Source organism: Lipomyces arxii (genome assembly GCF_038497795.1).
Source record: "Lipomyces arxii strain Phaff 12-163 unplaced genomic scaffold V1512scaffold_2, whole genome shotgun sequence".
Taxonomy (NCBI): Eukaryota; Fungi; Ascomycota; class Lipomycetes; order Lipomycetales; family Lipomycetaceae; genus Lipomyces; species Lipomyces arxii.
This window is the reverse complement of record NW_027117701.1, coordinates 285,260-311,640: the sequence shown is the minus strand read 5'-3', so window position 1 is coordinate 311,640 and position 26,381 is coordinate 285,260. Positions and strand designations below refer to the sequence as shown.

The following is a 26,381-nucleotide window of genomic DNA, read 5'->3' as shown; positions in this document are numbered from 1 at the left end:
CCATCTCGAGCCGCACCATCACCAACTGTCGTCGGCTTTTACCCCGTTCAAACCACACATTCTCAACATAGCATACACACAAAAATGGTAAGCCACTAGTATAACACGCTGGTCACACGCTAACATGATTTGAGAGTAAACAGTATTTTGCCACAAGCCTCATTCCAAACGGTACGTCCCATTACATTCTTCACTAGCAGTCTTGACTTAACAAATCAAAAGCCCACAAATCAGATATCTTCTCTGTTGCAACCTCGAAATCTTATGCGCTCACATGCTCGGGCTCAAGCGAGATCTCAATTTGGAACGCTGCCCCATCTTCAGACCACGCACTCGTACGCACAATCCCAACATCTCACAGAATCGGAATTCATCATGTCTGCGTAGACGAGTCCGCTGACTTGCTAGCCGCCTGTGGGTTCGAGGGCGACATTTCACTATACTCGTTATCAACAGGCACACGTAAAACAACACTTTCAAACCCGAAATCAAGTTACTGGGCAATCGCGTTTTCAGATCCGGCAGAGTTCTTGGTCGCGACCGCGCTCAACGGTACAATCACTGTCTTCAATACCGCGGACGACGCGATTCCTCAGTGCGGATACTTGCAAACAAAAGGCAGTCCCGGGCTTGCAATTGACTACGTATGTCCTATTTCTCTACGTATGACTTTTGCTAATAATCAGTCATCAGACGGAAAATTCATCGCATCAGCTCATGAAAACGGCGGACTCTACATCTTCTCAACCGAAACTGCACGACTACTTCACTCTCTCCCAGGTACGTTTTCTCGTCTTCTCAGAATTTACTAACATTTAGGCCACATCAAACCAATCCGCACATTAGCGTTCTCTCCTTCGTCAAAACTCATCGCTGCAGCAGGCGACTCATGCGTAATCACAGTCTATGACGTCGCGTCCGCCGAACAAGTCTTTAATTTGCCTGGCCACACTAGATGGGTCATGGCGCTAGACTGGAACGTCACTGGTGAGTACCTTCTTTCAGGCTCGTTTGATAAATCACTACGGGTTTGGTCTGTCGAATCAACCGAGTGCGTCGCGTCCCAGACAGAATCCGATGGACCAATCTGGGCAGTCAAGTGGATACAAACAAGATCACCCCAAGGTTTTCTTTCCGCCGGCACAGACAAAACCATTCGCTGGTACCGCGAGGCCACAGGCGGTTAACCGCTTGTAATCTACATGTAAATAGCTAAGAAAAAAAAGTATGTTTTTAATATCCAACGCCGTCTTCCCTCCAAACTAATCAGTGCTGAGACCATTCAATCGAGTTCAGATCAATTCCTTCCTGCACCATTTCCCACAGCGGCGACAACTCGCGCAAAAACGTGACCCGCTCCCGAACGGCATCAAGCACGTAGTCGATCTCGGCCTCGGTCGTGAACCGGCCGATTCCAAACCGGATCGACGAGTGCGCAAGCGCGTCATCGGCTCCGAGTGCACGTAACACGTACGACGGCTCAAGAGACGCAGACGTGCATGCCGAGCCCGACGACAACGCTACGTCCTTCAGCGCCATCAACAAAGACTCGCCCTCAACGTACGCAAACGAAATGTTCACGCACCCAGGATAATGATGCTCAGGATCGCCATTGCGAACCGTATGATCGAGCGCCATCAAACCGTCAGACAACCGTCTCGACAGATGCGATATGTGCGCACTGTCGTACTCCATCTCAGCCTTTGCGATCCGGCACGCCTCGCCAAACCCAGCAATTAGTGGCGCGGCTAACGTCCCGCTTCTCAACCCTCGTTCCTGACCGCCACCGGTGATGATCGGGTCGAGTCTAACACGCGGCCGACGACGGACGTAGCATGCTCCAATACCTTTCGGTCCATAAATTTTATGTCCTGAGATTGACATGAGGTCGATGTTCGATTTGTTGACGTCGATTGGGATTTTTCCAACAGCTTGAGCAGCGTCAGTATGGAAAAAGACCTTGTGTTTTCTGCAGATCTTGCCAATCTCATCAATAGGCTGGATCACTCCGATCTCATTATTAACCATCATGATTGATACCAGCGACGTTTCTGGCCGGATCGCAGCCTCGAGCTCTTCTAAGTCAACCAACCCGTTCGCCTTGACTGGCAAATACGTGACTTCAAACCCTTCGTCTTGTAAATGTCGGCATGAATCCAATACGCACTTATGTTCAGTCTGCGACGTGATAATATGATTTTTCTTCGCCTTATAGAACCGGGCGACGCCCTTAACACTCATGTTATTGGATTCAGTTGCTCCTGAAGTGAATATAATCTCCTTTGGATCTGCTCCGATTATATTCGCCACATGTTCTCTTGCTTCCTCAACCGCAGTATCTGTTTCCCAGCCGTACGCATCTACACCATTAGACCATCCCTATACCTAATTAATTGTACATACGTGTTCTTGAATGAGGGTTTCCGTACAGTCCAGTGTAAAACTTTAGCATAACATCCAACACTCGAGGATCCATAGGCGTAGTCGCCTGCATATCAAGATAAATAGGCCTGGTCTCGCTATCCATGACCTCAACCTTTTGCATAATTTCTAATTTATCAGCTATATCCCACACACACCTCGTCTATGAACTCACCTTCAGCAAAAGGCGACCCGGCAAAAGCATTCGCACGAGCTCCAATATTCGTGCCCGTCGTTAACGGAGTTGTCGTAGTCGCTACTGCTCCTACTCGTCTGCTGTTTGTCACATAATTCCGTCTCATTAATTGGCTCGCAATCCGCATACAAACCGGGATCTTCATTGTTCTCGCTGCCATTTTTACACTGTCTACGTAGTGTCCTTCGGTATCGTCGCCTTCACTCGACTTTTGCTGACCCGGCATTTCTGTCACAGCACAAACTTTGCGCACTTATGCTATTGCCAATATAAAATACCCTTGCCCTGTGTTTACACTTTACTCGACTCGGCAAATACGCACAATACGCACCTCAATCAGCAATGGCAGACTCAAACAACCAGCTGTTCTTGTTATGGCTAGAAGAATGGTACGACCAGGCAGCTTTGGCGGGCTCAAAAGCACAGCATGTTTACAAACGCTCACTCGACAGTCTAAAGGCGTCTCCGGTCACATTCGTGCACCCAGACGAGATGCTGAACTTGAAAGGATTCGGGCCTGGGACGTGTTCGAAGCTGAAAAAGAAGCTAAAGGAGTACTGCGTTGCGAACGGACAGGATATGCCAGTGCCCTTGGCGAACCCTGTTGCGGATCTTAGCGCGACAGCACCGAAAGCACGTGCAAAGAAGACAAACAAGCCGAAACCATATGTACCCCAGTACCGTACGGGTGCGTACGCCATCTTACTAGTTCTGCATCAGCACAACATTGACCCGACATCTCGCAACTCGTCGCTGTCGAAAGCGGATATCATCAGACGCGCGCAACCGCTGTGTGACTCGTCGTTCGAGATTCCGGCTGGCACAAATAAAGACCAGTCGGTCGGAGGAACTAGTCAAGGGTATTGCACCGCGTGGTCAGGAGTCAAGATGCTTATCAAACATGAGCTTGTGATTGAGCTTGGAAAGAGACCGAGGATCACGTATCAGATCTCACAGGACGGGATCCAGACGGCAGAATCGATTTTGAAGGTTGAAAGGGCACAAGATAGATCGTCGCTGTCGTCGTCACCTCCCAGACAGGAACTGTTTGCACCAGTACCCGTACCAGTACGCACACCTCCGGAGAAAGCTATACCGCGACAAACAAAGACACAATTCAAGCCTACAGTTGACAGCGAGAGTGACAGCGGCCTACCAGCAGGTCTGGCTACCGTTCTGTCGGATAAGCGGCAAGAGACATCACGGCCGGTGCGGACGACAGCAACTTATATGTCTACGTCCGTCATCGCATCTCTCCCGACCGCACCTACAGCGCCGGATCTTCCACAATTCACACCCGAGATCTGGACACCTGGCTCGTTTAAGGTCAGCGTCATAATTGACAGCCGCGAGATCTACAGCAATAAAGACCGCACGTTCTTTGAGACAAAACTAAACGAGTATGACGGCGTGCGCGCCGCGGTCCGGCCGCTCGGGATTGGAGACTCGTTGTGGATCGCGACTAATAACGCGACAGGCGAAGAAGTTGTGCTGGAACACATTGCCGAGCGCAAACGCCTGGACGATCTCATGCAGTCAATTAAAGACGGCAGGTTCTTTGAACAAAAATTCCGACTAATGCGAACCGGTTTACGAAGCGTGGTGTACATTGTCGAAGAAGCCCCCGGGGTCGACATCAGTACGTTTGTCGAGTCGATTCAGACCGCGATATCTTCGACCCAGGTCGTGGACGGGTTTTTCCTCAAACGCACGGCAGGGATCGAGGAAACGGTGAAGTACCTCGCCAGACTGACCCGCAAAATTGCAACCACGTACGAGAAGAAAACGCTATACGTGATCCCGGACAGCGCGGTCGAGCGACAGACGTACCTGCATCTGATTACGCACTTGCACGCCACAGACCCGGGCACGTCGTACCACATCTCGTTCGACAAATTCCAAGTTGTCGGGTCTAAGTCCGGCAACCTGACTGTGCGTGACGTCTATCTACGCATGCTGCTCACGATCCGTGGTGTGTCGTGGGAAAAAGCACTTGAGATCCAGAAAGTGTTTGCTACACCGGAAGCGCTATGGGCCGAGCTGGAGAAAACGTGCAGAGAACAGGGCGAGGCGGCCGCGCGCGAACTGGTTGGCAACGCGTGTGCACGAGGGGCTAGCGTGGCGCGCAAACGAATTGGGCCGGCGTTGTCAAGTCGGATTGCAGAGATCTGGGGGCCGGTGCCGCATTCAGGTAATGGCAGGGACGACTAGCACGATACAAATTAGAAATTTTATATAAGCATAGGAAAATACCATACAAGCATAGACAGAAGATTTATGACTTATAAACATGGGACAGGGACAATCAACATACATTACAATTTCATGACAAAATTTCTATATAAACATAAACTCCACCCTAGTAAGCAGGAGCAGCGTGTACTCTGTTTACATGTAAACAACATAAAATGCAGGATCCTCGTGCACGGCACATTCCTGTCGCGGTATTGTACATTTCTATTTTCATAAACAGCTAATCCTCATGCAGTGACTGGCGCTGCAGATACATGAACGCGCCGCCACCACCAAACATCATGCACACACCAACCCACCACCAGAAGTCGAGACTTCCGTTTGAACGCGGGACCGCAGTCGTGCGCTTGCGATTCTCAAACGACCGTCGCAGTTTTCTGGACGCGGACATTGGCGTCGCGGTCGGCCCGTCTGACGCAGTCGTCGGGTTCATGGTCACCGTCGGTAGCATTAACGGCGGTCTATAAATCAAGTACATTGGGTTCACGGGGGTGCCGTCGAATTCATACAAGTTCAATCTGTACTCACCATGGTAATCGTCAATAATAATGTCGAATTTCTAAATAATGTCAGTTTTGACAAAGCAATACAACGTGAAACTATACCTCATAGACCTCAGATTGAGAATATCTGGTATATTCAGACTCATCAGAATTGCATGGATCTGACAATAATTGTCTTCCATCAACAGCAAATGGCGTTAACAGTATAGATCCATTATTTGCGATTTCATAAGTTCCATGCTGATATTGCAATACAGCAGTAGGACATCCCGGTATTGTTGCTAAACAGTATTAGAACGCACAAAAACAGAACAGACAGCAACACAGCATACGATTTGGCGTGACTATATAAAATGCTTCTTCATAAAACCCATCATCAGTGAAACTCATGCTCTTTCCAGGTAATCTTGGTTCAACCAACAGTTCATCAACTGGATCATAAAAGCCCTACTCCAAATCAGTTCTCATTCCTCTAGCAAGAAATCACATCACGAACAGGTCCAGTAATAACAGTCCTTGATTTAGTAGCCCAAGTACCACTCAACGCGGTCACATTCTCAGCGTTGACAAAACAACACGAAAACAAAGCAAAACACGCGACAATTCGCGTTAAACTCTGCCATCGTGACATTCTTCTTTATTGTCAATGTCTTTCCTTCCTTTTGAAAGACGTTCAAACCAGAGATATTTTTGGCTCAAAAAAAGTAAAAGTATTGAGCAGTTTATATCGAGCCCTTGAGCGCAGGGGTGTCCTAATTTATGCAGTTATGCCGTATATTTGTGTATGTTTACGTGATTATGTGTGTTCTATTTCTGAAGACGCGTTAACCACTCAGCCACCTCGCAAATAGTATACTATGTAATGTATTATGTAATATCTTAATAAACTACGACTGTATGTAACGTATAGTTATACTGAATAAAATGTATATATTAGTACGTATAATGTATAACAATCACTAGACACAGTCACGTCAAAGAATAGGCAAAGGACTCAACTTCTTAATGCCAGGCTCACGAACCATACAATAAATGGAACAACTTTGATTCTTCTCATCATTCGATCTTAATCTCAGTTCATGAACAAGTTCAAACCCGAACTTCTCACACAATTTCAAAAACTGAACCGAGCTCGACTCAAGATAAACAGGCAAGTTCTGCGTGTCCGAGATATCAAGTCCGTATCGCAATAAACTCGTTCCTATGCCCGAATGCCGAAACTGAACCCCGACACAAAGATTCTGAACCGTCAGGTATCGACGGCCGTGTAGTAATTTCGTGACGACCTTTTTCCGTAACTTTACATGCTTAGAAAATCGTGTATCGTCGACTAATCCGCCTGGAACGTCGTATTCAAACCTATACATATGGCCATTGATCATACCTGAATATACCTCGTCAAACACAGCAAGCAGTCGTCGGTGTATCGTCATCATATCAAATAACAACAGCTTGAAAGAATACCGCGTCTCATCACTAACAACCCGCCACAGTGCAAACCCAGCACAAGCCTGCACCAGCTCACGCATTTGGTCCCGCTCTGTCCTAACCACACTCGCTCTGACTGGTATATCTCCCTTGACTATCGCTCTCCTAAGCGCAAATTCTCGTGATCGTGTGTAATACCTCCGCATCAAAATCAACGCAGGATCATCAACTGCCTTGCCTCGTAAGTACCTGCACACCGAATCCTCCGCAAAAATCTCGTCAGCCAAATCCTGACATGGCCTTATATACTCTACTTCATCAGCCCTGACATCAGCATAATCACACGACAGAACCATACCATCAGTCACTCGAAACACCTTCGCACTCAGCCTCCCTCTCTCACTTTCAGCTTTCCGCATCACAGTCCTGGCCGTGAGTCCCTCTGTCGTCAACTTTGCATCCCGTGACTCTAAAATCAATCCACTCTTCTTATACCGCGCTGAAATCCTCCTACTAGGTCTCGCACGCTTGACCTCATTCTTCCCCTTTAAGCTCTCCTTCTCTTCACACCCATAGCCACCACCTTGCACGATATTCGACTGTGCGTCTCCAGTCACTCTAAACAAAAACGATAATATTGAATTCATCAACGTCACCGTTTATTCAAGCTCATCCTTCTTTGTTCTATACATCTTCCTTGCATCGCTGCAATTTACCGATTAGATAAAGTCACGTGATCTATTCTCCCAGTTAAGCATTGACCCAACTACGCCGTTACTGAACTATAGATAAATATATAATGAATTATCATACAATGCTACTTTTAACCACCGTACGTGAACTTCAAATCCCGTGCATCGCCAATCCTCCGGATCTCGCTCCGCGGCGTCACGTTCCGTCGCGTATACCACCCCACAAAATCCATGATCTGCCGCCTCAGCCGACCAAGATCATTGTTCTGAACCCCAACCTCAATCGCGTTCAAAAACCGCATCTTCTCAGGCAACAGAATCGCTCCAGCAGGTAAAGCGTCCAACGTACTCGATACCCACTGGACGACGCGCGGCAAATCAACCAACTGCAAAACTACAAGCAAAACACCGGTCGTGTCTCCTACACATTCTCGCGGGAATGAATACAGCAACCCAGAGAAAATCTGCCGGACAAGCATCTCACCATCATTCAACACAAGACCTTTCACTAAATTCTGGATCTCAGCGGGCACGGTCGCGTTGTCGTAGTACGAGTCCCCGCTGTCATTAAACACAATCGTCGATACCGGCGGCGTGTTCAACCCGTACGAGAAAATATCGTGCAGCAAATCAATGCCCGTGAATATCGGCTCCTTCTTCTCGGTCGCAAACACAGCAGTCACAAGATTGATCGACGGCTTGCACAATTCGGACGGAATGAACCGGTACGGATAACTACTGACCAAATTAGACAGCAACCGGAACAAGTCCTCAATGATGTCTGGCACGTCGCCAATATCCACCTTGCTGACGTACTTGAACGCCGAAATCGACTGCCGGCATGCAAACTCCCACACCGCGTTCTGCATGTTGCCGTCCGAATACTCATTCCCAAACTCCCGCACAGCTACACCGCTAGCCCATAGATAACACCCGTAATGATACTTCTCAAAACACAAGTACAGCTTCTCCGCAACAGGACCCAACATCGAGAAAAAATCATTGCGGTACGAGTACATCAGCGTCCGCATAAACTTGCAACACCGCTCAGAAATCGGGATAGCCTCCCCGTGCGTCTCCAGCAGTAAGTCAATGAGTGGCCACACTTCGCTCCAAAACTGGACACATGGGTTCGGCTTGTCCCGGTCCACAAACGGATGCACTAACCGCGCAAAAGTGTCCAGCAACTCAACCTCGTCCGCAATTTTCCGACACCCGGCCTCATCCTGAGCGGCGTTGGCCATCGTATATAGTCGCTCGACGATCGGACCCACAAACGCCTTCAACGACGCGTATAGCCTGTCTACTGGCTGCACAGCAACTAAATGCGCGACTCCGTCTGTCAGGTCGTACAGCGACTCGAGCGGAATCTGCGGCGACACCTTCTCGTAAAACGCATGTAACTGGTCAATGTAACTCACGAGATGCTGGCCACAGTCTCGACAGAAATGCATCATCGACTGGGCCGCGGCACCGGCAATCTCAGAATCATTAGAATAAAACCCGTTTGTGATGTAGTTTAATTGAAACTCCAAATACTCGGGATGTTTAGCCGTCCACTCGGTATACCGACCCAGCACCAACGTGACTGCAAACCGAATCTTCTTGTGTTCTGGTAAACGTGTCAGCAAGTTCATCGTATCCGGCAAAACCTCAGTCTCGTCCAAGTCAACCTCGCGCGCCATCGCCCGCATACTAAAAATCGGAGCCTCAATGTCCTGCCACCGAACAGTTTCACCCAACGACTGTGCTTGCAAACAGTCGCTAACTTTTGAATACGCTTTCTTCAAACACAGAGGCGCACCTGCAACCGCACAGCAGTCTTTCAACACGTCGCCCATCTCGTGTCTGAATGCGCGGAACTTTTCTTCTTGTTCTTTGTTGTTGCCAAACAAGTTGTCGTCACTTTCGTCATACGGATAATGCAAATGCGCAATCAAAATATCAACCAGACTTAAATAAATATCCTTCATCTCCCGCTTGGCAGTCTCGTACCTGTCCAGTACAAGCATCTGTTTGAGCAAATACCAGAAATAAAATGTAAACTGCACAACCTCAAGGTCATCATCGTACGCAGCGCACTCAGCTATAGCTTCCACAAGCGGTCGGAACTGTTTCGGTTGGCGAGCTACAAGCATGTGCCATGCTTCTCCGGCATCCGAAAATATCTGTGTATAGTTCCTAAACGCTTCCACGTCGTCTTTGTTTGTAGTGATCTGTGGTCGTAAGGCAATCACCTTGGCGTAAAGCAATGGGATCACGTCCATTGACTCGTCAACATCTTTTGTCTCTCTGATCATCGAGCACACGCATTCTGTAGCCGCATCAAACAAGTCTACATTGTCCAGCGCTTGGAATATTAAGTCGAGCAGTGGCGAATTGACAACAGTCGCCAACGGAACCTCTCGTAACCACGAGTTCAAACACTCGAAAATCAAAACATGTGAAGACTGTGGCGTGTCTGGTGCCCTGACATAGGCAATCAAGATATTCAAGACCTGCATCGCGTTGCCCTGTAACAACTCCTCGGTCCTGATCTTGAATTCGTCATCAGCCAACAACACTTTCTTCCCGTCGCCAGATTCTTCCGGCAGTACCTTCAAAAACTCCAGCACAATCGGGGTCGCAGCCGCGCTGTTCCCACACGCGTTAATGACCTCCTCAACAGCACCTTTCCACTGAGTCAACTGTAATGCCAAATTTGCTAATGATAAACACAACTGTGTAATGATCATTCTCGGCCCGGATCTGTATTGCGCAAGCAAACTGAGAAGTGAAGATCGAAGCTGAGGTTGTTCTTCTGGTGACAATTGGTGAAGGTCATAGATTACCTTACTTTGTTAGCAATGATTTCTCATGAAATAGATCGTAACACACTTTACTTCTCAGTGTTTGAGCAGCAAATAGCTTCGACTCCATTGGCAAAGTCAATGACGACAATATTGAATTGCAAATCTGCCATGCTTCAGGCTACTCTACTTAGCAACAAACTTCACCGCACTTTCTCCATAATACAACTCACTGATTTCTGAAATTCCTGTAAGAACTTGCCAGCTTCTTCTCTTGTTTGCTTATTTGACCCGGTATATAAAGCACTTAAGGCTTGCAAGATCGGAGCCAGAGTTGAATCATCTGATGTAGTTGATTGTGCCGAGGACCACATCAGTTGAGACTTGATTTAATTATATAATCACTATGTATCTTAATGATCACAATTTGATCCTTCTTTTTATTGTTTAAACAAGATTAAGCTGTGTTTGTTTTGGTTTCTATAGCACATTCACGAACAAAATAAATATTTGGGACAAAGAAACCCTAACTTCAAATCTTCAAGCATCATCGTCACTACTCAGAAAGAAGAGAATATCATACAAACTAACCTCATAAAATACTATCATTCCGTTTATATAGTCAAATATGTCTGGCAGAAGAAGACAACAGGTGGTAAGTGTTCAAAATCAGATTTGTTTGAGTTAATCTAAACTTTTCTAGATGATCCCTCCGATCAATTTCATCTTCAAACTATTACAACAGCAAGCAACTGTACAGATTTGGCTATATGAACAAGTCGAGACCCGTCTTGAAGGAAAGATAAGAGTGAGTAGTCTATGATGTTAGAGTCGGATTCAATGCTGATAATCAGGGATTCGATGAGTTTATGAATTTGGTCGTTGACGATGCGATTGAAGTTAGTGAGAAGAGTAGTAGTAAAAGATCACTTGGTACGATTACTACCTATTGAACAATATAGATGATGCTTACTGAACATAGGACGTATACTGTTGAAAGGAGATAATATCACATTAATTTCAAGTCTGGATAATTGAAGATATGCGTGTGTATATATCAACAAAAGGTTGCTTAGTCGATAGTGTAAGATAGTATATATGACGTTCTACAACTAAGATGTTTACCTGCTTATAATCGTGTGTTCTTCTTCTGCGATTCCGAGTATCATATTCACACTCATCCGAAATACCCAGACAAATATATTCTCAGATTCATATCGTGCTAGACATTTCATTTGTCGACAATACCTCTTATGAGCTCGAACTACATGCACACTTAACGCATCTCAATTATTTCTCAATGGTCCATCCACTAACTCTTGTTTGGTTGACGATAATTTCTTCAAGCAGCTCTCTCGTAAGCAAAGGATAACAACAGTTCACCACATTGGACACTCAAACACTCAAATCTAACTCGTGTCGCCACAGGTCCCCCACTCATAAATCTGTTCTTTCTCTATAACCAACCATAACATAGATCTTTGATACCCAGTACACCGCAGTGAAGTTGCTTCCTGGTCACTGCTTGAGACGGGATTTAATCAGCACAAACAATATTATCTCCAACAAAACCACCGCGTAACAACTGATCCTATAACTTGTTCATGTTACATGTACCCCCAATTGCATCCGTAACTCTGGTCCAGGCGTCACAATTCTTTCATGAATCTGGTCACGTGATTGGATATTTTGTAAATATGCTGTTTACGCATCAACGACGCGATCTTAAAAATCTAATGATTTCAATAAGTGTCCTTTCAGGAGAAGACTCGTTTTAATTTAATTTCGAACACTTTTTATTTAAACCTATAACTAGCCTTACTGCTATTATGTGGGCGTAGAAGATACGTTCTAGACAAAACAAATCAGTGAACTGTTGAACTAGAGTAGATATTTTTCATCATCTGTTCAACTTGTGGAGTTTTAACATTAAAAATGATCGCAAATCAAATCAAATCGTCTGGAAATTTGTTTGTGACAACCGGCTTATAATTCTGTAAAATGCGAGAAAGATCAAATGTTCAATTTTTTTAATTTTGGTAGAATAAATGGAAATAACTACGGTGCAATGATTAGTCTTAGAGAGAAGAATGATTTTTCTTGTTCGAAGTTTAATCACTAACTTAATTAGTCTATTTTATAATGACTTCGACTGGTAAGTTAGTAATATAAAAAATTTGGACTATAACGATACAGTTTGTTTAATAGTAATTCTGATTAATGATACGGTGTTTGTACAGATGCTCAATAAGATTTCTCATAAATTACCACCCCCTCCCTCTGCTGCATCCCAAACAAAACTGTCAATGATGTTGATGTAGTATCTAGTTCCTTCAATAATTGCATCCGAGCATAATAATCCCAATTCTTGCGCAGTCTATTGTCTTATTAGCCTGATGGAACCACAAAAGACACCCATGAAATACTTACTTCTAACTCCTCCACACAAACTCCAACACTCCATCCAAAATGCGCGCTCACGTCTTCAGCACTGACCCCAACATACACAGCTTCTTCAAAACTCTTCTCCGCAAACTTTACAAAATCAACTAGACTCTTGACAGTGGCCTCGTCGTTCTTGGACGCTTCCTGAACAACCGTTAGTCCACTCTTGAATTGCCGCACCCTAAATGGTAACCCAAGACGATCGAACGCTGCACATGCTCGGTTCAAGTCCTTTGGCGAAATTAAAGAGATACCTCTAGCTCGATTATACAACGCAAATAAATCAAAAAGTGTGACAATTCCACCTTCATGCTTTAGTACACCACTATCCAAAAATTCGGCCAGCTGGCGAGCAAGCTCTGCAATGTAAATCTCGTCATTCCCTCCACCTGCCATTTCCTTGGTGACAATAGGCGACGACAAACTTAAAGCCTGAGACGACTCCCGCAGCGCACGTCTAGCTTCATCCGGTACTCCCGGTAAAGTGGCCAGTCGAGTAGCGAAGCTTTCTGCCAACTTGACCATGTCCCTCGCCTTGGTCATCAAGGTATGTAGGTCATTTAAAGAGCCGATTAAGTCTTTATTCCGAGCTCTCTCGAGCTCACTCAGACTTTGCAATCCATGGATCCCGAAATTTGGCATGGCGGAACCCGTATTCACTACCTCTGATTCAGGTTTTATAATTTTGTTCACGACTAGAACCGGATCAATCTGTCTAGCCCTATTTGTGTTTATGAGCCATTGCCGTTCTGCAATAACTGATTGCAGTTTCTCAAAAAACGGTTTGTCTCCGGACGCACGAAAACTTATCTTTACATATGTAGGCGTCTCCTCAGGGTATCCAAGCCTTGTACGGTAAGAATTTGCAGTGCCAATAGTAAATGGCAAGTAAGACTCTTGTCGTACAGCTTCTTTGTCGAGTATATAGTCTGAAGGGTTGAAAGCTGTTGTACTCAATCTTGCTCCACACATTTCACAAAAACGAAGTGCCGAGTTGTTTATAAATGTACATTTGCTGCACACTAGACCTTTGTCTTCGTCCGGGCTAATGGCTAATCCACTGCTTTCATCTTGCGAGTCTGTAACCTTCATTCCCGCAAGCGCGTCCATGATAACTGCTTCTGGAGGCTTGACACCACAAGTGCTACATGCTGGAAGTTGCGAAATTTTTGGCTTGTAGTTGGTAGGAAGACTGTTTGAGAAAGAGCAAATGGGACAGGTCCAGGTCACGAGTGACATTGGGGTCGCAGTGCGAATTGGAGTAGCAACAGTTGCTCTCGAAGTTGAATTCAATGACACCATAGACGTATTCGGAGACGCAGACAAAGGCGTATTACTCACTGACGAAGACGATGACACATTCACAGCCGTATCAGACATATGCAATGTGATTTTGGGTGATGATTTAAAGAAAGCAGCGGCATATTGAATAGTCTTAACATCCGCGAGATTAATCGCTACCGAATTCAGTAGTGGTGATGCATTGTCGACGTAGCAGATCCGATGGGATGTCAAGTATACTCGACCCAGCTGGTACTCAGGTAATCTCACCCGTCTACAACAACTCAATTAGCTCAATTATCTCAATTATCCCAATTAAATATTGCAATCAAATACCCTTCGTATATGCCGACCGAGTTCTGAACTAGAATATCAGTCTCATCAGGAAACAGCACCGGTCGATGGGCTGCCGTCAGATCAATTTTAGTCCATATCTTCAACATCACACGGCCAGTACATAAGCGGCTCGATCAACTACTGGTCAAAACCTTACTCCATGCAATATCCAATGCCAAAAAAAGAGATTTCTTGTATGCCTACTATATATTCCGGAGATATTGCGGTGAACTTCGCAATCATCTATGACTACTGATTGTGCACAAGCCAGATGGGTTTAGGGTCCAGACTCAGTTCCAACTATACTATTTACATCCCAAGATAACTCCTGTCTTATACAAAAATATTAATAAAAAACCGAGTGCCCTCAATCACCGCATCGGAGCATATCTGACCTTGATCTTGTGCCATCTAATCCGTGTTAATCGACAAACTCTCACCACAACTATAAAACACTTGCCTCCAGCTCTTCCACACAGACAGCAACACTCCATCCATATTTCTCATGGACGTCTTGTGCTGAAATCCCACCTTCTTCACCAAAAGGCTTGTTCTGCGCAACTCCAATCCATTCAACAAGCATTCGTGTCGTATCCACCTCACTTTTCGACGCCTCTTGAACGACCGTCAAACCGCTCTTGAATTTTCGTAGTCTAAACGGCAGGCCTAATTTCCAAAATATTGAGCAGGAATTATAAAAATCCTTTGGTGAAATTAATGAAATTCCTCGCGCGCGATTGTACAAGGCGTATAAGTCGAAAAGGGTCAAAATACCGCCTTCACTTCGAAGCACACCTCTATCAAGAAACTCAGCTATTTGTCGAGCCAGCTCGGAGTAGAATAATTCATCACCACCTCCTGCCATTTCGCGCATCACCAGCGGAGACGAAAGTGACAGGGCATTTGATGACTGCGACAATGCAACCCGAGCCTCTTTGGGGACTCCTGGCGCATTTGCCAAACTCTTGGCGAAAGACTCCGCCAGAGTTACCATTTCCTTTGCCTTGTCCATCAATGATTCCAAGTCGTCCAGCGATTTCAACAGTTCAAGATTATGCAGTCGTTCTCTACTGTGTTGGACTTGCAATGCCTGAATGCCAATCCGAGGAACATGACTCTGCAAAATGTTGTCGGTATGATGTTTCTTGTGCGAATGATGATGAGTAGAGTACATTCGCCGGTCCCATACTCTATCCTGTATGACTAATTTTAATCTATCCAAAAACACTTTTTCGCCACCAGCGTGAAAACTGATTTTGATATGTGCGAGTTCACCATCGTCTGCACTGGTAAAATCACCAATATGTGGTTGGAGTGCCAAATCTTTCATTGCATTGTCAACCAGCGTTGGCGGGATGTTTTGTGAAATTAGCGCAGTACCACACATTTCACAGTAATGAAGCGACGGATGATTAACAAAAGTACACAATGGGCATTCAAACCCATTCTCAAGTGTCACTCCTTCTGGTAATGGCGTCGCATATGTGTGTGAAGGTTGTACACTAAGCAAAGCAGTATTCTTTGCGGTTTCAATCACAGATGGACCTGGTTTAACGCCACAGGTCATACATGCTTGTGCAGGCCCATCAGATTCAGCAAACTTCATTCTGTTCGCAAATGAGCAAATAGGACATATCCAAGTAAATGCTGCGTTAGCATCGGGAGTTATTGATCTTGCGTGGTCCGGTGATATCAAAACAGGCGCTGACATATTTGATTTAAGTACGCCAGTCTCCGGAGTCAATGGTCTTGAACCAAACTGTAAATAAAGCGATATCTTCGGTGAAGACCTTAACAATTTTGGGTTGTATTGAATTCGGTTCACTTGGGACAGATTCACAGCAACAGAATGCGAGTTCGGTTTAAGATTGTCTACATAACACACTCGATGAGTAGTTAGGTATAATCTTCCATTTTGATACTGCTGTAGTTTTGTTCTTCTACTCCAAATCAGTCATCTGTTAGAACTAAGAGTGTAATACTCTACCCTTCATATATGCCAACATCATTTTGGACTAAAATATCGACTTCATCTGGTAAAAGTACAAGACGACGAGTAGATGTCAAATCGATTTGATGCCACAAATACATTCCTTACTCATCCACACTATTTCAATTGATTTGAGCATTAAAATTGAAGTTGTACAGTAGCTAGAGCAAACCTCATAATGACAAAATTATATTTGTCCCAATTTGAAGTTCTCCCACAACCGTTCGTCATATTCATTATTAAAGTTTAAAGCAAACCCTAAAATTAATCACGTGCTATTTTCTTTCAGGGCTAGGGTAAACGTTAAACACGTCTGGTAGCACGCGTTCAAGACGCGTCTAAAAAGTGTGGCTGTGCTGCAACAAGGAGGTGGGAAAGTAAGGTACGCGAGTATGTGGCTGACGCGTCGCGTATGGTTGGAATGTTTACTTTGACTTCAAAGATTTGAGCCCCTCGTTTTACCGTCAACGCGATATCTCCTTCACTCACTTCCTCTCCTTCCTTTCCTTCTTTCTTTTCATCATCGTGTCCTTTTATTCTTTCAGACTCACTCATTTGTCTGTCAGTTTCTCTTTTATTGCCTGTTTTTAACTTCTTTCGTTCAAAGTCTCTCCTTTTTATTGTGTTTAGCAATCATACGACACCCCTGATCCATATTTCTGAAAAATGCGCCATCATAAGCATTCCGCTCATTACTCTCCAATCGAAGATTCAAAGGCTGATGAGTTCGACTTCGATTTCGATGCTAAGCAGGAAATCGATGAATACGAATTTGCTGTTGATGAGCTTAAAGACAATTCTCTCGTTATAAACAAGCCTCATATCGTCAAAAGACAGGTCCTTACGGTCTACAAGACTCTCACAGTGACTCATTCAAGGTCTTCAAAAACTGCTGCTGCTCCTACCGCGTCTGTAACTGCTCATGAAGAGGTTGTCTTTGAAAGTAGCAGTATGTATTTGGTGATCCCTGTCAAGTGATCTTAGCAATTTCTGACTGTAACCAGGTGCGACTCGCTCTTCCGTATATAAGACCGTTACCCTCACTGGCACCAGAACTGGTGCAAGTGTCACTCCTACTTCTTCTAACGCTGGATCCACTCTTACTGCAGCTGATCTTCTTTCGACCTCATCTGTGCCGGTTGTGACTGCTTCCAGTGTGACCCTGTCTTCAGCATTTTATGCTGCTCCTACATCAACTTTGGTTACTGTCACCTTGACGTCCATTGATCCTTCGACCGTGGTCGCATCGTCAACCTCAGAAGAAACTGCATCGAGCACCGCTTCCGATACTCCCGCGGCCACCTCCGCCGGCAGTGGTAGTCTTACCACTCAATCAGATGGTAATACCCCTGCCTCTGGTGGTATGTCTACCGGAGCTCGCGCTGGTGTCGCAATCGGTGTTATTGCAGGTGCTCTTTTAATTTTCGCCATTGTCTTTTTTGTTATTCGCGCAGTTAAGAGACGTCGCGCACAAGTGATTTCAGAAAAGGGAACACCATCGTCATTCTCTGGACCAGCTCCTCTTACTACCCCTCCAGCCGCGCACACTAGTTCAGAGAAGCCTCCTCGTCTGTCAATCCGTGTTTCGCGACCAGTATCTGGCTTGCTTCCACTCTCGCTGCTCTCGGGCCGTTCCGCTACTCGAACATCCACCGGTGCTCTTCAGGCAACTACCGTTGATCGTAACAGCACTGGTAGTGTTGAGTCATTGAGCAGCAATGGATCTAGTTCCCCCGGTTCATCTTACGCGTCGTCCCTTTCGTCTTCGTCGTCTGACACTAATGTGCTTGTAATCCCAGCTCCTCGTGATCCATTCGCAGGACCATTGGCTACTGCTGCAGCATCCACCGACGCGTCTGCCGATGCCGCATCTGCTTCCACTAACAATGTTCATCGTGCTATCATGGACTTCGCTCCAACAATGCATGACGAGCTTGGTCTCAAGGACGGCATGCTGGTTCGTGTTTTGCATGAATACGATGACGGCTGGGCTCTCTGCGTGAAGCTTGACCGAAGCGCACAAGGTGTCTGCCCTCGATCTTGTCTATCCGCGCGTGCCTTACGACCACGACCAAAGCGTGGCGCCCGTGTCGAAGAGAAGGCCGAGCCCCGCGCTGGCCGAAACATTACCCGTGCGCCTACCGACCCCGCAACTCCTACTATTCAAGTCTTTGCTCCCGACAGCGAGAGTCCGTTTGAGGTTAGGCCGTAAAGCGATGTCGGAAGATGGTATGGGTTTTTGTATTTGTAGTTTTGATTCTATTTTTTGAGTTTGTATTTGGTGTTTAAAGAGTGTTTGAGAGAGTTATGATTTTCAAAATGTCCTTAATGAATTTTTACCACACTAGCAATTCTTATCTGTTCAGCATTTGCTGGTCGACTCAACCCTGGCGACACCTTAATTGGTATCTTCAAAATACTCTCCTCTAAAGCCTCTCAGATACAAAAGTTCAATGTTAAACATGCGCACCAATCGGGGTCATTCTGCAGTGTATCACGCCAACCGTGTGGCTAAAACGACACGTTGTTGACGAAAAGCGCTATCTGTCAGACAGTGCTACTAGCAGAGACTCGATTTTCGTACCACATCCTGCCACATGAAACCGCAAATCTACGATAGTTTAGCGAGTACCCAAGGCGACGCCTTGATGTAGCGAGAAAATATGCTCTACGGCAGATGCAAAGGATCGTATGTTGCTCCTCATTGACTGTGCTCTAAAGCTGCAAAGAGAAGAATCTCGTCACTACACCATAATGTTGTTAAAACAGTAATATACAGTGTATTTACCACATAAGTAAACACCACAACCGTGAACACCCAAGATCCCTCCCTATTTATCACACAAATCGTTCTATAACTAACAAAACTAACTTAGAAATGCGTCGAAAGTCCGCTCGAGTGAGCCAGCTCGGCAAATTCGTCGGTGAACCCATCAGCAGCATTGTTTGTAATTAAATAATTGTACCAATCGCCAATATTAAGTGATTTGGGTATCGCGCCATTCGACATCTGCATAGACGCACCCTGGTTGTCAAAAGAACTCGCACTAAGAGAGCTAGAAGCATCCACTGAAGTACCTCCTCGGCCATTATTCGCGTCCGGCATATCTTGATCAAACCCGTCAAACACAAAATCCGAAACTCCCACACCACCTGCCGGTTCTTGAGATAGAGCAGCAGAACCGACATGATTACCTGCAGAGTCAGGTTGCCATGCCTCTGGCATGGAACCTTGCTGTGGGGTCTGTTGCCTATTCTGCTTCTGAAATGAAGCCGCCTGATCTTCAGGAAACAACTGCGACGGCTGGAAGTTATCAAAAAATGTCTGCGAAATCGGTGGCGAATGGGTGACAAAGTAAAAGTCAGGCGGCGTCCCGGGGATCGACGTGCTCGCATGGAATGACGCCGGAGTCGATGGTGCAGTCGCCCGAAGTTGCACCCCAGCAGGTGGGAAATATCCCATCGAGTTCTCTGTCGGTCGCGGTGCTGGCGGAGCTCCCATCGGAATTTCAGAATGGTGCATTACTTGCATCGTGTGCACCGACATGGCAGGCTGACGTGGAACTGATGCTTGCGCCGAAGCAGATGGAGTTGCAGGTCTCGAAGATGTTCGCTCGTAAGACATGTTTGGCGTAATCGAAGGCGAAACATAGCCTATCTCTGGCGCGCCAAGAGGCACGGGTGAGTTACTTGACGGCGCACTGTAGCTTGACTGTGCGTTCGCTGATCTGCCGCTAAGACTTGAACTCGAACTAGCGGCATTCTTTTGTCGGTATATAGGTTCCCTTGGATTAACAGCCCTGAAGATACGATCCTTCATTTGCTTGCTGTCATTGATTTTTTGAAAAAGTTTAAGAATCATCTTCCCAATCATCCATGATGTACCCACTTCTTCCAATGCATCCATACAGATCTTCAAAGCCCGCTGTGCGCTGTCTACAACTTGAGAAGATTGCGACATGGTTTGGTAAACAAACATGATCATAGCTGAAAACAGCGTGTAAACCGTGAAAGCAGGTGCGCATCGCAACTCATGCGCTAATGCCATGTTTTCGATAATCTTCGCAATCATGTGTGCTGACTGAAACGCAATACTTCGTGATGGGTACGATGTCAAGTAACTATTAGTCGCGCCAACCTGTGGCTTACCGTGTGACATATTGGTCCGGTGTAACAGACAAAGGACTGTATAATACTGCAAATGAAGAAGAGCAATGAAAAAATTGTGCTTTGATCGGTCGTTAACGTTATACTGCATTTCTGGTGGCAAATTCTTTATCCATGCTCCCAATGCCATGTCGGAATGCGTAATATCGGGACTACGGTTAGCAACTCTAGAGGTCTCAGAAGCGACAGAGAACTGTTGTCGGAGTACTAGGCCCATGATTTCAGACAACTTAAGTGACTGTATAAAATGCTGAACGTGAAGACGAATTGGTGGATACCGATACGGACCAGGGCCGTCTTCTTCAATAAAGTCCTCTTCAACAAGCATAGGAACGTCTGTATCATCGGTATTGATGAGTACAGGACGGCCTAATGCAATTGCAACATTTCGATCACGGCTCTGTTGTAAAGTTAGGCACTATGTTAAAAATCTTACTCGATAAGACGTACAAACAGCACCCACCAAAGACGCTTCCACAATCGTTTGTCTGTAATGGCAAGTTGGGACTTCTCCACGCTGAAAGAAAGTTAGTGCTGTTTAAGCTTTATATCTCTTTGGGTTAGGTTACCTTCGATGCAACCCAAATCCTTGGGCTACGCATAGAGCAACTCTTGTCCAATAAAACACATTCTTTGTAACATCTTCCGGGCCTTCCCACCACCAGCCGAGGAGGATTAACGACTGCACAATCGCAATCCGATCGTCCTCGTAATTGGCTTCGTAAAGTGCCTTCGCCCTTTTATATAGAGTAAGACTTGCCAGATCTGCAGAACCATTTTGGTCTAGTAAAGCCGGATTCCTGCACACCCGCGTGCCAGCTAGAAGAATAGATTGTAGTAGCAGTAAAGAAGGTGGATTTTTGGGATCATTATATCTTCTCATGAATTGAGTCTTATTGATCATGGGCACAATAGGATGGATTTTTTCAAAAAAACTCTCGACGAGCTCATCGCAAATATCTCTTGGTGGTAGTAGAAAAGCACCTCGTCTGTTTAAAATCTCAATTTCTTCAGGATCCAATTCGTTGATTCTTGCAGACCCAACTCTGATTTCATCTGGTATTGGATAGTGACAGCCTTCTGAGTCTCCAGCTTTTGATTGAACAAGCAAACTCAGATTCGACGACGAACCTAAATATGCAACCTTTCCCACTCGTTGTACCTGATGTCCAGCGCTGTGGTTGGCCGAAAGCATTCGAATCCAAGCTTCTGCAGCTTCTGTGCTGGTTTGAGGTATAGAACTAGGCGTTAGATTGGTTGACAGTATTGTTCCAGATCCAGATTCTCGACTTGTTTCCCTCAATGTCTTCACCTTATTATCAGGTTGAAGAGGTCTTGAGACCATGTCGTCGTCTTCATCGTCGCCATCATCTCCAGATTCAACTTGATATGCGGTATTTGGTTGGTCGTTGTCATCTGCTATACTCGGTGCTTTGCTCGAAAGAGCTGAAGTATTTGCCTGTTGACGTGTGGCAGAAGAAGCTCTTGATGACCCCGTTTCGTGCTTTCGTTTCATCCTGTAATGTGTCAGAATACAGTAAAAAGTAACTTAAATCCCAATATTACTTCTTCTCTCCGTTTTTCCGTCTTCGTGTGTCTGGAATCCTTTAATTGCAGCGGTTAATAAAACAATGCTCTTTACATGCATTCTGATATCATACTTGCACTCGCAACCAAAGGCAACACAGTTCTATAACGCAAGTCAGACTAAATACTAATCTCATCATATTTCAGTAGCATACGGTGCATGGCATTCGATTGGTTACATCACATCGGACCTAAATATGTTGTAAACCTACTGATTGTAGTCCATACATGCTGCGTACTTTGCGTGAATGGCATCTTAAACAACAATTAACACACTCTTCATCACGAAATCAGTACTACTCACACTTCACAAGCCCTTGAAGCACGAGCACGACGATAACTGACATGACTGCGTTTGCCGTTCTGATTAGAAGACGAATCGTCTTGACTGGAATCGTCTGTCATGTTTATGGCACTTCCAAGCCACGAGTTGGAAGATTCGTAATACCAATTTTACTAAGCTTCTTTCTTAATATGACGCCGATTTCCCGTGAAGGCTTAATTGATGTAAATCTTATCCTTTTGTGCTTTGAAATTTGCTTAACAAACTCAGATTTCAAAAATTCACGTGCGAAATGACGTTCACAAGACTCTCACAGTAAAACTATAATTTAATACTCGGCTCTAACTTATTTTCTGCTTTTAATAATCGGCGCTCTATACTAAACCTCTTGCAAAATAATTACATTTTTATTTACAAAAATAAAGTAAAAATCACTGTCTTTCTTATCTTATAAACCTCTATCTCATGCTTCTATGGTTACTCCACTGACCAGCGCCTCGCTTAAATACTCTAACATAATCACAAATAAACATAGTAAGCTGGCAATGCAGTAATGACTGATACTCATTCCAATGTCCAACCAACTTCCTTCGTCAAGGACAAGATAAAAAAAGTTCAGCGTCAAAATATCAGAAATGGAAAGAACCATCGTGAAAATTGACGACGGCTGAACTCCAAGCCGCTGCGTCAGCAAACCCAAGTCAGCTGATATAACAGCAAATGGAATTAGAATCTTGTATATAAGCAGTGCACCCATTAAGAACGGATCAAAAATTGGCAGTAAACGGTACACCGAGTCGAGCGAGAACGAAGATATACTCGCAATATTTCCCGTACCGAAAAAAGCAATTTGGGTCAGGAAAAAACAAAACAATGCGATTCGAACATCTTCAAGCTCTAGTCTTCTATAAACTTTAGGCTTACCATGGTGTCCGTTCTTCTCGGAACTTGAAGTTTTTTGCTCTACTGCAGAACTTTTCATTCTGTCATCGTAAATCTTGTGCTCGACATCAACCCAAAGGACCAGGTTGACAAAGAACGTAACATAGAACAGACCTTCATATGAAATTGTAAGAATGACAAATGAAGGCGCAAATGCTAAAAACAAAATAAGAAGCCTGGTTCTGTAATCATGGTACTTGTTCTTCAGATGAAGCATAGGAACGACAAATGAGCACACTGGAGCATTAGATCAAAAAACACCATTATTTCAAAATGCCCCTTACCGACTACTAGCCATCCGACTACTTGGTTACCAAAAGGCAAGCCATTGCCTTTCTTAAGCGACTGGATGGTTGAATATGTGACTGGCATTGACAGTATAACCAGACCCAACTACATCATAAGAACAAGTCTGTTAATGTTTAAAGTAATCACACACCTGTAATCCCAAGACAATCATGTTCAGCTGAGAAACTTCATGACCACCTGCAGCCGATCTTTTTGCCAACCAGATCATACCGGCTACTCCGATCAGTGTCATCATAATACCAGCTGAGATACTGTATCAAATTAATATATAAGTCAAAATAAAATTGAACGTCTCGTACATTTGAAAAGGACTCTCGACCTTGATAACAGGTAACAGTGTAAAAGTGCTCATAAGCCAGCACGAAACAAACCATCCAAACACCAGCATTTTGTTCTTCTTGCTGACTGCATAGTTCTGCAGTATCGGCCAAATTGAAATCAGGCCAAAAATAACAGAAAATACTTCGCGGTGAAAGTAGCCCGCAACCATAGCTTCCATGAACACGAAAAACAAAACTACCTCGATCAAGACCTTGACCATTGAATTATTGGCGGCTTTGTTGTGTGTTTTCCAAATCAAAATTTTCATTCCTTCAATTAATGACGCTCGGTACTCCAATACTGATTCCCAGAAAAAGACAGGGAACACTGCATACAGGTAGTGCAAAACAGACGAATGTTGGGTATAAAAGATTGAGAAGATTACACCCAATATCACAATCGCAACGGAAGAAAACTATACACATTAGCGCACCATTTGCAGATAAAATGGAACATACGTATAAACCCAAAGAAGGTTTGATTTTTGAAGGAAGAATGAAGTAATCCAAGAATGAGGCCAAGGCGTACAAGATCCAGCCCACAAAACCTAGAGTAACTATTGATCGTAAAAATAGCCAGTTGTATCTAAACGCATGTTAAGTATCTGCGCTTCAAATACGCTCCATCAATACATACGTCTGCAAGTATCTCAACCCACGCAGTCCAAGTCCTATAAGCTCATGCGCCAAGTCAATCGCCTTAAAGTAGTCTCCCGTAACGTCAAATTTCAACAATGATGCTGTTAGTTGGTCCAAGTCAGTAGTAGAGTTCTCAAGCATAGAATATGGCTTGAATTTCAACTCTGTGGCAGCAATTTGTGCTAATTCATATCAGTGACGCTTTTAAATCAGACTTGGACATTTCATACTTTCTTTGACCTTGTACTGCTCTAAAATTGCTTGTGCATTGGCAACAACGGCTTTACTTTTAACTGACAAGGAGGCGTCAATGAAATCCAGCGGAATTCTTCCCACAGAGTTGGCTGGATAGTTCAATCCCACCAAATAAGTCTATATCTGTAAGTAGACAAAACAAATATTTCAGCGGTAAATGTACCATTAATGATGCAATGTCAGCCTGTTCAACATCAACTCTCTTGACTGGCAGATCCCATGGAATAGAGAAATTATCATGACCGGTCGGGTTCAACTTGTCTGGCTTAGCAACACCTGCACCCCAAGCTACCAAAGGAGTTCTGGTGTTGTCTGGATGTCCATCACCGTGGCTGCCCCAGTCGCTCATTCCATGATCAGCTGTAAACACCCAGGCGGTTTTGTCGTCATTGTAGAACTCATTAACCATCTTTTCAAGTTTTTTAATACCGGCGTCAACGTGTCGAATGTTGTCATAGTATTGCTGTGAATACGGTCGACTGGCGTGTCCGGCTGTATCGATTCCTAGACAATGGAGGAAAAACACAATCTTGTCTTGTCGAAGAGCGACGTTTATCTTCGGATCTGTCGAGGCACTTTTAAATAACTCTTCAACGTGGTCAAACACAAATGTATCCAAATCCCTAGTATCTGGAAAACCGAAATTAGTCAATTAAAATGTGATTGCACGGTATACACGTACCCATAGTGAAATCCTCAAAGTCGTGTCCATACATATATGTGTCAACCCTATCCGGATCTGAAGCACCCAGTGCAAACATTGGTAAAATATCAGGCGACCCAAACGACCAAGTATGTCGAGACTGATTAAATACCGAGTCAAAGTTGACTGGATTCTCCTTCCAACCTGGATATTAAGTCGTGTTCAAAATCAACTTAGCAGTATTCAAACCTTTAGTGACAGCACTAACGTCTTCATAAAATCCAGCAATAATTGCAACATGACCGGGTCTTGACTCGGTAGGCATTCTAGTATGCGAAACACCAAATGTTCCTTCGTTCAGAATTTTAGACCGGATGAATGGCGCTGCATACTCGTAAGACCCGAGCTCGTCATTGAATTTTGGTTCTAAACATTTGTCTGCTCTTAATCCGTCACCTGAAACAACAATCAGCATTCAACTGTGACTGAGCTGCAAATATCAACATACCAACCACCAGAAACAAACGTTTTGCAGGCGCTTCATCTGTTGACAGAAAGTGTTGCATTCCATGCACCAACGGAGTAATGAAATAAATGTCAAAAATTGACCATAAATATACAAGATGAAAGACAATTCCAATAAGCAGTACGGCCTGCTTTCCTAGTCTGTTCATTATAGATGACAGTTGAACTGGATAAGATAATATGTGTCTTGACTACTGAGAACCACTGAAACTGCCAATGGCCATGATATATAATTCAGTATACGGCAACACACTTAACCACCAATGCTGAACAACTTTTTTTCAGTTCAAGAGCTGCAAAGACTTCAGTGAGCGTAGAATTAGACGTTTTTTGGTGGAGATTTAACGCGCATAGATTCAAAATCGGACCCTGCATAC

General features: G+C 44.8%; 12 protein-coding genes across 12 annotated transcripts; 4 read left to right on the top strand and 8 right to left on the bottom strand.

Moving 5' to 3' along the window:
• The first annotated feature begins 4 nt into the window (after positions 1 to 4).
• On the top strand, positions 5 to 1,244 carry V1512DRAFT_257752 (WD40-repeat-containing domain protein). The gene is made up of 5 exons (XM_066915291.1): positions 5 to 87; positions 135 to 171; positions 223 to 644; positions 687 to 780; positions 820 to 1,244. The coding sequence occupies exons 1-5, from the start codon at positions 85 to 87 to the stop codon at positions 1,185 to 1,187; spliced, it is 924 nt and encodes a 307-aa protein (XP_066773447.1). The 5' UTR covers positions 5 to 84; the 3' UTR covers positions 1,188 to 1,244.
• Positions 1,245 to 1,266: 22 nt separating this feature from the next.
• Positions 1,267 to 2,545, bottom strand: V1512DRAFT_269570 (pyridoxal phosphate-dependent transferase; the record flags this gene model as incomplete). The annotated part of the gene is made up of 2 exons (XM_066917577.1): positions 1,267 to 2,360; positions 2,404 to 2,545. The coding sequence occupies 2 exons, from the start codon at positions 2,543 to 2,545 to the stop codon at positions 1,267 to 1,269; spliced, it is 1,236 nt and encodes a 411-aa protein (XP_066773446.1).
• Positions 2,546 to 2,930: 385 nt separating this feature from the next.
• On the top strand, positions 2,931 to 4,951 carry V1512DRAFT_257749 (uncharacterized protein). Its single transcript, XM_066915290.1, has one exon. The coding sequence runs from the start codon at positions 2,960 to 2,962 to the stop codon at positions 4,826 to 4,828; it is 1,869 nt and encodes a 622-aa protein (XP_066773445.1). The 5' UTR covers positions 2,931 to 2,959; the 3' UTR covers positions 4,829 to 4,951.
• On the bottom strand, positions 4,907 to 6,056 carry V1512DRAFT_289228 (chaperone for protein-folding within the ER, fungal-domain-containing protein). Its single transcript, XM_066918167.1, has 4 exons — positions 5,870 to 6,056; positions 5,706 to 5,820; positions 5,476 to 5,654; positions 4,907 to 5,429 (listed from the first exon to the last, which is right to left on the bottom strand). Exons 1-4 carry the CDS (start codon positions 6,002 to 6,004, stop codon positions 5,091 to 5,093), a joined length of 768 nt encoding a protein of 255 aa, XP_066773444.1. The 5' UTR covers positions 6,005 to 6,056; the 3' UTR covers positions 4,907 to 5,090.
• A 245-nt stretch (positions 6,057 to 6,301) lies between these two features.
• Positions 6,302 to 7,544, bottom strand: V1512DRAFT_233512 (uncharacterized protein). Its single transcript, XM_066914038.1, has 2 exons — positions 7,160 to 7,544; positions 6,302 to 7,111 (listed from the first exon to the last, which is right to left on the bottom strand). The coding sequence occupies exons 1-2, from the start codon at positions 7,446 to 7,448 to the stop codon at positions 6,348 to 6,350; spliced, it is 1,053 nt and encodes a 350-aa protein (XP_066773443.1). The 5' UTR covers positions 7,449 to 7,544; the 3' UTR covers positions 6,302 to 6,347.
• A 46-nt stretch (positions 7,545 to 7,590) lies between these two features.
• V1512DRAFT_273925 (armadillo-type protein) lies at positions 7,591 to 10,771 on the bottom strand. Its single transcript, XM_066917750.1, has 3 exons — positions 10,516 to 10,771; positions 10,371 to 10,463; positions 7,591 to 10,324 (listed from the first exon to the last, which is right to left on the bottom strand). Exons 1-3 carry the CDS (start codon positions 10,654 to 10,656, stop codon positions 7,625 to 7,627), a joined length of 2,934 nt encoding a protein of 977 aa, XP_066773442.1. The 5' UTR covers positions 10,657 to 10,771; the 3' UTR covers positions 7,591 to 7,624.
• Positions 10,772 to 10,910: 139 nt separating this feature from the next.
• On the top strand, positions 10,911 to 11,320 carry V1512DRAFT_269566 (uncharacterized protein; the record flags this gene model as incomplete). The annotated part of the gene is made up of 4 exons (XM_066917576.1): positions 10,911 to 10,937; positions 10,986 to 11,090; positions 11,137 to 11,215; positions 11,265 to 11,320. 4 exons carry the CDS (start codon positions 10,911 to 10,913, stop codon positions 11,318 to 11,320), a joined length of 267 nt encoding a protein of 88 aa, XP_066773441.1.
• A 1,219-nt stretch (positions 11,321 to 12,539) lies between these two features.
• On the bottom strand, positions 12,540 to 14,451 carry V1512DRAFT_202920 (EAP30/Vps36 family-domain-containing protein; the record flags this gene model as incomplete). The annotated part of the gene is made up of 3 exons (XM_066913275.1): positions 12,540 to 12,659; positions 12,713 to 14,282; positions 14,345 to 14,451. The coding sequence occupies 3 exons, from the start codon at positions 14,449 to 14,451 to the stop codon at positions 12,540 to 12,542; spliced, it is 1,797 nt and encodes a 598-aa protein (XP_066773440.1).
• Positions 14,291 to 16,538, bottom strand: V1512DRAFT_62734 (EAP30/Vps36 family-domain-containing protein). Its single transcript, XM_066918458.1, has 3 exons — positions 16,332 to 16,538; positions 14,805 to 16,284; positions 14,291 to 14,755 (listed from the first exon to the last, which is right to left on the bottom strand). The coding sequence occupies exons 1-3, from the start codon at positions 16,433 to 16,435 to the stop codon at positions 14,678 to 14,680; spliced, it is 1,662 nt and encodes a 553-aa protein (XP_066773439.1). The 5' UTR covers positions 16,436 to 16,538; the 3' UTR covers positions 14,291 to 14,677.
• Positions 16,539 to 17,262: 724 nt separating this feature from the next.
• V1512DRAFT_257735 (uncharacterized protein) lies at positions 17,263 to 18,685 on the top strand. Its single transcript, XM_066915289.1, has one exon. The coding sequence runs from the start codon at positions 17,698 to 17,700 to the stop codon at positions 18,544 to 18,546; it is 849 nt and encodes a 282-aa protein (XP_066773438.1). The 5' UTR covers positions 17,263 to 17,697; the 3' UTR covers positions 18,547 to 18,685.
• Positions 18,686 to 19,094: 409 nt separating this feature from the next.
• Positions 19,095 to 22,679, bottom strand: V1512DRAFT_257730 (fungal-specific transcription factor domain-containing protein). Its single transcript, XM_066915288.1, has 8 exons — positions 22,393 to 22,679; positions 22,328 to 22,343; positions 22,244 to 22,279; positions 22,163 to 22,191; positions 22,068 to 22,106; positions 21,071 to 22,018; positions 20,952 to 21,018; positions 19,095 to 20,901 (listed from the first exon to the last, which is right to left on the bottom strand). The coding sequence occupies exons 1-8, from the start codon at positions 22,491 to 22,493 to the stop codon at positions 19,207 to 19,209; spliced, it is 2,931 nt and encodes a 976-aa protein (XP_066773437.1). The 5' UTR covers positions 22,494 to 22,679; the 3' UTR covers positions 19,095 to 19,206.
• A 76-nt stretch (positions 22,680 to 22,755) lies between these two features.
• V1512DRAFT_220043 (Phosphatidylinositolglycan class N-domain-containing protein) lies at positions 22,756 to 26,350 on the bottom strand. The gene is made up of 11 exons (XM_066913676.1): positions 25,988 to 26,350; positions 25,729 to 25,935; positions 25,519 to 25,683; positions 25,000 to 25,466; positions 24,812 to 24,953; positions 24,580 to 24,763; positions 24,402 to 24,528; positions 23,922 to 24,358; positions 23,753 to 23,873; positions 23,598 to 23,706; positions 22,756 to 23,550 (listed from the first exon to the last, which is right to left on the bottom strand). The coding sequence occupies exons 1-11, from the start codon at positions 26,151 to 26,153 to the stop codon at positions 22,835 to 22,837; spliced, it is 2,841 nt and encodes a 946-aa protein (XP_066773436.1). The 5' UTR covers positions 26,154 to 26,350; the 3' UTR covers positions 22,756 to 22,834.
• Positions 26,351 to 26,381: the final 31 nt, after the last annotated feature.

What these genes read in the sequence shown, in the direction of transcription:
- V1512DRAFT_257752 (XM_066915291.1), top strand. An exon ending in CACAAGCCTCATTCCAAACG is followed by an intron (nt 172 to 222) that starts GTACGTCCCATT and finishes ACAAATCAAAAG; the next exon opens with CCCACAAATCAGATATCTTC. An exon ending in CCGGGCTTGCAATTGACTAC is followed by an intron (nt 645 to 686) that starts GTATGTCCTATT and finishes GCTAATAATCAG; the next exon opens with TCATCAGACGGAAAATTCAT.
- V1512DRAFT_257730 (XM_066915288.1), bottom strand. Translation starts at nt 22,493, where the DNA reads ATGACAGACGATTCCAGTCAAGACGATTCGTCTTCTAATCAGAACGGC. An exon ending in CCAATCGAATGCCATGCACC is followed by an intron (nt 22,192 to 22,243) that starts GTATGCTACTGA and finishes CTTGCGTTATAG; the next exon opens with AACTGTGTTGCCTTTGGTTG. An exon ending in GCCTTTGGTTGCGAGTGCAA is followed by an intron (nt 22,107 to 22,162) that starts GTATGATATCAG and finishes CTGCAATTAAAG; the next exon opens with GATTCCAGACACACGAAGAC.
- V1512DRAFT_233512 (XM_066914038.1), bottom strand. Translation starts at nt 7,448, where the DNA reads ATGAATTCAATATTATCGTTTTTGTTTAGAGTGACTGGAGACGCACAG. An exon ending in GGTGTTTCGAGTGACTGATG is followed by an intron (nt 7,112 to 7,159) that starts GTATGGTTCTGT and finishes CTGATGAAGTAG; the next exon opens with AGTATATAAGGCCATGTCAG.
- V1512DRAFT_289228 (XM_066918167.1), bottom strand. Translation starts at nt 6,004, where the DNA reads ATGTCACGATGGCAGAGTTTAACGCGAATTGTCGCGTGTTTTGCTTTG. An exon ending in GGACTGTTATTACTGGACCT is followed by an intron (nt 5,821 to 5,869) that starts GTTCGTGATGTG and finishes GATTTGGAGTAG; the next exon opens with GGCTTTTATGATCCAGTTGA. An exon ending in CTCAATCTGAGGTCTATGAG is followed by an intron (nt 5,430 to 5,475) that starts GTATAGTTTCAC and finishes GACATTATTTAG; the next exon opens with AAATTCGACATTATTATTGA.
- V1512DRAFT_257749 (XM_066915290.1), top strand. Translation starts at nt 2,960, where the DNA reads ATGGCAGACTCAAACAACCAGCTGTTCTTGTTATGGCTAGAAGAATGG.
- V1512DRAFT_62734 (XM_066918458.1), bottom strand. Translation starts at nt 16,435, where the DNA reads ATGTATTTGTGGCATCAAATCGATTTGACATCTACTCGTCGTCTTGTA. An exon ending in GATGTTGGCATATATGAAGG is followed by an intron (nt 16,285 to 16,331) that starts GTAGAGTATTAC and finishes GATTTGGAGTAG; the next exon opens with AAGAACAAAACTACAGCAGT. An exon ending in TCTGTGTGGAAGAGCTGGAG is followed by an intron (nt 14,756 to 14,804) that starts GCAAGTGTTTTA and finishes AACACGGATTAG; the next exon opens with ATGGCACAAGATCAAGGTCA.
- V1512DRAFT_220043 (XM_066913676.1), bottom strand. Translation starts at nt 26,153, where the DNA reads ATGAACAGACTAGGAAAGCAGGCCGTACTGCTTATTGGAATTGTCTTT. An exon ending in GCAGTACAAGGTCAAAGAAA is followed by an intron (nt 24,764 to 24,811) that starts GTATGAAATGTC and finishes GATATGAATTAG; the next exon opens with CACAAATTGCTGCCACAGAG. An exon ending in AACCTTCTTTGGGTTTATAC is followed by an intron (nt 24,359 to 24,401) that starts GTATGTTCCATT and finishes TAATGTGTATAG; the next exon opens with TTTTCTTCCGTTGCGATTGT.
- V1512DRAFT_257735 (XM_066915289.1), top strand. Translation starts at nt 17,698, where the DNA reads ATGTCTACCGGAGCTCGCGCTGGTGTCGCAATCGGTGTTATTGCAGGT.
- V1512DRAFT_273925 (XM_066917750.1), bottom strand. Translation starts at nt 10,656, where the DNA reads ATGTGGTCCTCGGCACAATCAACTACATCAGATGATTCAACTCTGGCT. An exon ending in TACAGGAATTTCAGAAATCA is followed by an intron (nt 10,464 to 10,515) that starts GTGAGTTGTATT and finishes TAAGTAGAGTAG; the next exon opens with CCTGAAGCATGGCAGATTTG. An exon ending in CTCAAACACTGAGAAGTAAA is followed by an intron (nt 10,325 to 10,370) that starts GTGTGTTACGAT and finishes TAACAAAGTAAG; the next exon opens with GTAATCTATGACCTTCACCA.